Raw genomic sequence first — 6,676 nt, forward strand, 5'->3', positions numbered from 1 at the left:
ACAAAAAGAAAATCCCGAGTTTAGGCTAGGGGCCCAATGCAAGTGATTTGAACTCGGGACTACTCGAGTGTGTTCAGTGGGAGTAAATAACAAAGGTAGTGTTGACTGACGGTTTTAAAGCCTATGATGTAGTGGCAGCTGTACTGAAAAGAAAAGAGAACATGGCGTTACAACACTGTGTTTTTATGTCTACAGACGAGGTCAGGGGTTTGCTTCCCAGAAGTGAAATACAAATTGTCTGAGACTCCAGCGAATAGCAAAGAATTCCAGCTTGTCGAAATTGATTCAGAGCCATCTACTGCTTCAGCGTGTCTCATAGCCCAAGTGAAGCTATGTTGTTAAATCCCGAATTGGAATTTAAACTCTATCACTGAGAAGAAGTCGTGGTAAAGTGCAGTTTGTAGCCTTGTTTTAACCACATATTTCTCTGTGGTTTTCTTTATGATTGCCTGCACTAATATATTCTGTGTTCATAATGCCGAATAGAGCCTTCAATTCTTAGCAGCCACATGTTATTAGATCCTGTCTTGCTATTAGCATTGCTTGTCTCTAAATAAAACTGTTTACCAAATTTATTCAAATAGCATTTGTACTCTCCTGCTAGTGGCTTAGATGCATGAGTTTTTGTTTTACTAGTTTGCACAAATGGGTTTCATGAAGGGGGGGGGGGGGGGGCTCATAAAAACATATTATTTAATTTTAACTGGCTTCACATATGCTGGCAGGTTTCACTTGTGTAATCAATCCTGTCATTGTATGGTAGCAAGGGGCTCATCGTGTATCAGTGGCTCTTACTCTTTGAGTGACCTTTGGTGGTGGCATGTTGTGAGCATCTCTTGCGCCAAGAAGCTTCACAATGTTTAATTGCACTCTAGCTGTTTTCATACAGCCCTGAGGTTTCTTTTTATGGCAGCTTTTATTCCATGAAACTGAACCCCCCCTCCTTCGTTTCTCTCTCCCTCTCCGAATGAAGGGCTGATGATTCCGAGCAGCAAACTTCCCAAGAGGATTCCAAAAGTGGGCCAGCAGCCCCCGAAGGTGGGGGTGGTGGCGATGCCCGGTGATCTTCAGTGGTGGAAGCTGAGTATCTTCAACAGCGGTACCGACCCAGCCAAGAATCTGTGCCCTGCGAGTAGTTCTTATGTACCAAATTTTCCAGTTGGGTCAAGGGTTGGTTGGGACAGCACATCGATCCCACCAGTCTTGGGCTACCCTCTGTTGCCACGATGTGAAGCCCTGTCGGGCGTGATGCAAAAGCTGTTGTATCGAGTACTTCAAGGTCAGAGTCAGAGTCAGAAAGGATTTTATTAGGCAATTGATAATTTACAAAATTTTTGTACCTGCAGTTTTAGTGTATCAAGGACTTTATCCATGTTTGCTTTGACAGCACCAGTATTGAAACATGGAAGTGATGAGTGCCACTGTTTCGCGGCTGCGAAGGGCTGTGGGAAGGACATTTTTAACGGAGTAGCACTTTGTCTCCAGCGCCGTCAGCCTTTTGAGAGTACTGTAAGGCAAATAAAAGAGGAAGTGAGGTGACTTGCCGAGTAGCTTGTTTAGAAGTTCATATGTTCCTGCACCCTGTGCAAAAGATTGTCTGTAGCACACTTTGGTTGTATTTTGGGTACCCATATATTTTTACACGGAGGCATCAAAATGCCCTTTTATTTTAACTTTGACCTGGTTACATTTTCGTAACTTCGGAGCATGTGAAGCTGTGTGAATGGTCAATAACGTGTTTGATGATGTTGCGTTTTCAGAGGTATTTAAGATCTTTGTTGCTTTGGTTCTACGCTGGCACAAGTGCATGTTTCTAGGATGGTGTGAACGTGTGCCTGTTGCTTCATGGTGCATAGCAGTGGCCAGCTTGTAAGCTGCACATTGCACAGAAGTTAGTGCGAAGTGCGATACTGAATGCTGACATGACACGTGCCACATAATGCAGAATTGTGTCTTGTGTGAACTTCCTCATTGTGCATACCGTCCAAGCTGACCGCTTCCATGCTTCCTGTTTCTAGTTTCCCAGCTTGTTGTAACAGCAGAGTTGTGGCATGTAGTGCAAGTGAAGGTGCACGGGATACATGTCGCCACTTATTTACCTATGTTATCTCTTGCGCATTTGCGGCGAGGCCTCCGTTGCGCAGCATTGAACAAGGTGTGTGCCATTGGGCATGTATAATCTGAAGAAGAGAGGGATTAGATGTAGCGTTCTGTTGTGCAAGGTCTCAGCAAAAAAGTGTGCTACCTTGGGAGTGATGCTGCACCTGTTGAATTAAACTGCTTCACTCAAAATAAAAAAGAATAAAATATTGTCACAGTGGGAACAGACGTTATAGCTTTCTTGGTGCTAATTGCCCAAATCCAAAGCAGGTTCCCAGTCCGTGGGGGCTTGCTTTTATGAATACATGGTACTTGAAAAATGTTCTGCAGGTTTACTACATGGAGGTTTTTCCACCGGCATTTGCTTGGTTTGCATAGTTGTAACAGGAATACATGCTTTATGCAGGTGTACATTGCTGTATGGTTCCTCTGGTTGCCCTATCTCTGCCAATTTCTTATTCTGTGGAGTCATCCATTACAACTGAACTGCAACATCCCTGAGAGCTAGTAAGCTTCGCTTGATGTGTGAAACTTGTGCTAGTGCAGCGGTGGCCCGATAGAGCCGCAAGGAAGGAGTGGTTCTTTTTAAGGGTCCACCATGGTAATTGGTTGAGGTAGTATTCAAACCAAGGCCTCTGTAAACTTGAATTGTCACAGCAAACTCCAATTATGCAGCTTGCGTAGCTCCTATTTATAGTAACTTTCTTTTTGCAGAATTAAGCGTAGTAGTATATTTTCGTGCTTCAGTTTGACATTTGAGCTGTGTGATATATGACTGCAGACACGTTTAAAAGAGTGTTGACAGAAAGCATTAGGAATTTAATGACACATCCTTTTGTGGCCTTTTTATTTCACTACAGTGAGCTTGTCATGGCTGGCTGCTGTGTATCTGCAATATATGAGCATCGTTCAAGCATTGCTTGGCTCATTTGGTGAGATCCGTGTAGCCTGAACCTGTGTGAAAAATTTCCATTGGCTCCGGTAACCTAAAGGAGAAGCCTGAATCAGTTGGCAGAGTTCCCATTGGCTGCAAACGTAGCTATCGCTGGCCTAACATCCCTGTTGGCTACGACGCCATGTGGCTGCGGAAGCAGATATGCATTGGCTACGAATGTGGGTATCCACCAGAATGACATCCCCATTGGTTGTCAGTCTGACGACTCCATTGGTTGCAAATGCAAAAATGCACCAGTCTGACGTCCCTATTGGTTGCAGCATGCCATGTGGCTAAAGGAAAAAGGGTGATGATGAAAATTTCGGAATATAACGAGCTAAATTGCTGGTGCAGCACAGGGAGTGGGGGTTACATGGGTATGTGACGGCCCAACGTCTGGCCTAATGTCGGGCTTTGAGATCCAACATCGCCAGCCAGTAGCCACAGCTTGACGTACAAGGAGTTTAACACTGCTTATCATGCTGTTTGGCTCAACATTATGGTTACCTTTGGTTAAACCTAGACATAAACCTAAAAAGAGTAATTGGTCAAGCCCTTTTGTCATAGTGTTGAAGGAAGGAAGGAAAAGACGCAAAGGGAAAGTATAAAGGACGATGATGAAACGGCAGGAAAACTCAGCAACATAGCTGATCAAAAAGTGATGCTCACACATTCTCGTGGAAAGCTTAGGTACCCCCGCAATGTTTGTTTACACACAATTTTTTTCCTTCTCCTGGATGAAATTTAATTCACCTGCTGGATGCCACTTGCAGAATATATAAGACATTAAAGACAACAAGCCAGCAAGTTAGTTTGTCTTTATAAAATAAAATCTTTAGCTTAACATTTTTGTTATACCAGGCAGAAACAGCTGTTTTATTTTTATAAGGTAGAAAAAGGTGAAAACATAGAGGCTACACTCTACCGTTGCGAAGCTTGTTACACTTTTGAAGGCCTCTTATAAACATATTGCATACATTCTTTGTGACCGCACGAGTGATGCACTGCATTAGAAATCTGCATTTCCCTTTCTCACATTTGTGACATTTTTGCCGTAGCACACAGAAACATTCTTACGGTGCGAAATGGGATAAATAGCTTCCTACTTTAAATTCCCTGATTTTTAAGACGAGAAATCCTCTGTAATTAGTGAACAAATGCAGTGAATGTTATGAAGAATTAATAATATTTGTTTCAAAGCAAACACCTGATTCGCCATTTGTTTTCCTTTAGTTTCTGCGCTTTTATACCTCAGATCTAAGTGACAGTTTCAGCTTACTACTATTTATAAATTAGTAGCTTGGGATAAGCATAATTACAATAACAGTGGTGTGCTTTCGCCTTGTGCTAAACCAATGCTAGGATGGCCGAATCTCATTAGCATATGACACTGCACCATTGAGTCGCCAAGTGTATAGCTTAAAGTAATTGGGACATTTGTTCAGCGTGGAGTGGTTTTCAGCCTGACGGTGGCATGAACTGACGATTGCCCCCGATTCTCATTATAAGGCTCTAAGCTGCTCTTCCCTCCTGGTCAAGGCCGGGGCGTCCCGCTGTGCTCTCTTTCTGCGTGCCTTTTTCTGACCGCATGCCATGCCGCTGCTGTACTGGCTGTTGCAGAAAGGCTGGTGGCAACAGATGTTATGGTATCAAGCATGGTGCACCTTCTTGAATGATATCGCTTGCTACAGTGGGCTGGCTCTTCCAATGTGTTCAAAATGCAGGAAAACATCTTTTTGTTCAGTTTCAGAAACCTGCAGCTAACTAAAACAATGATTGTTCTTTTGGGGTGTAGTTGACAATAGCTTCTCTGGTTTCTACATAGTTTTCCCGTGTATGTACACATCAACCTTGGCATAGGGCGACCAGCTAGCACTTGTTTTATGGCGAACCCTCTTTAGACGTCTTCACTTAGCTGTGCCAAGCACTATTGTAGATTGCCAGATGTCCAGCACCTAAGCGTGTTGTTTTCATGTGCACTGGCAACCTAAAACAATTTTCTGCAACCCTCATCGCTTTTTGGTTGCTGCAAGAGGTTTGTGAAATGCAGCTTCTTCTAATGGGGGAATGGGAGGTAATATCTCAAATGAAATCTCTTGGGTACAAAGTCTTTCTTGGGAGGCTGTTGAACAGCTGCACGTTTGTTGGAGTTGAAATATTTAAAATTTAGTCATGTCCTTTGGATTTGCCCACATTCTTTGGATGTGTAGCAAATCCAAAGGACTTGACTAATAAGTAGCTGCAGGGTGTCACAAAGCTATGACATTTTTCTTGTATGTGTGTATGAAAATAACCTGATTTTTAGTCTATATATGATGTATAGTTTAGAACTATACACTTACATGTTAGAGAAATTAGGCCCTCTTTGTTAGGCCCTCTTTGATGTCAATTACACCAGAGATGATGGGGCTGAATGTGATGGTAGCCTGGAAATGTGGCTATTTTAGTTGGAAAACACAATTTTTTACTTCTTGCAGGGCAATGTAGTGCTTTGACAAATGCATTCTGTGCGTGAAAAGGTGTTTCAGCCTCACCTGTTCACAGGACAAACAGTAACCTGTTTACTGTTGGCAAACAGTAATTTGTTTCAGGAGAGGCAAAGCTGTGCTGCTTTTCGAGTTTGAATCGGGTGCTGTAGATGCCAGCTTTAACTTCCTTGCGCAAAGCGGAAGGAAGAGACAAGGTGCGCACTGTCTACGTGAATTTTTTCAACACATTGAAATAAGTCAATTCAGAGCGATATCGGTAAAAATGCTTGACTATGCAATTTACGCTTTACTTCTCAGTCTGTTATCGTGTCTGCTTCAGTGTGGGGCCTCCCATTAATTTTTTTGAAAAGGTTTTTATTGTGAAAAATAAAATGGTGCACAAATGAAGGGCACATTTTCTTTATTGTCTGAACTGCTGAAGCACTGCTAATGCATACGCCAGTTCGGTCAATGACAGCCAGATTTTCTCATCTGAGTGTGCTTGGTGTATTTGTTGTTGTTTTATTCCCAGGAGGCTGATGCAATAAAGCTCAACTGACACACACAACAGTGAAAGAGAAGATACTCTAATTGAGTGTTGTTTACTAGTTCCCCGTTGCTTTTCTGCGTGATAAAAAGGTAATGCTTGCTTCGCAGGAAGCAAATGTCTTGGGACATTTTACGTAAGTGCTTTTACATTGATGCAAAGACATCGGATTTCTTTGAGCGACTATTGTTTTACAGATCTTTCCCTTGAAGCGAATGGTTGCTTTGATTGTCAAAAAAGAAAAACAGTACGAGTAAGACTGTTAGTGATAGTGCACCCAGTGATCAAAACCCTGCATAAATTTAGAAAATGAAGGCAGACTGCTGTGCTTCATGCCTACTTTTGATCACCTTTTGTATGGCCATTTTATGAACAGCCCCTTATGACTTGTCATAAGGGGCTGTTGTTGTCTTTCCTTGCCTATATGAACTAGAGGGTGGCCTGTGCTTGCCAGACAGTGCCTCTTGTCATGCAAAGGACACTTGTGACATTTACTGGACTCTTCTGTGCAGCTTCTCGGTAGAACAGCTGTCCAGTCGAGCCGCACAGTTTGTGTCATGAACAATGTGGCATGTTGAGTGATGTGCTTCTGACTTTTCAGGAGGGGACATTTGCTGCGTAGAACAT

General features: G+C 42.8%; 1 protein-coding gene across 4 annotated transcripts in view; it reads left to right on the forward strand.

Moving 5' to 3' along the window:
- Nucleotides 1–6,070, forward strand: part of Snx16 (sorting nexin 16) — a 39,752-nt gene extending 33,682 nt beyond the window's left edge. For all 4 annotated transcript variants that reach the window (XM_077686746.1, XM_077686744.1, XM_077686745.1 and 1 more), the window contains one exon: nt 974–6,070. In XM_077686746.1, coding sequence (XP_077542872.1) covers nt 974–1,064 — 91 coding nt within the window. In that variant the 3' untranslated portion in view covers nt 1,065–6,070. The remainder of the gene's footprint in view (nt 1–973) is intronic.
- The last annotated feature ends 606 nt before the right edge of the window (nt 6,071–6,676 follow it).

This window comes from Haemaphysalis longicornis, unplaced genomic scaffold (genome assembly GCF_048455015.1).
Source record: "Haemaphysalis longicornis isolate Haplotype H1 unplaced genomic scaffold, Haemaphysalis longicornis Haplotype H1 scaffold_1, whole genome shotgun sequence".
Lineage (NCBI taxonomy): Eukaryota > Metazoa > Arthropoda > Arachnida > Ixodida > Ixodidae > Haemaphysalis > Haemaphysalis longicornis.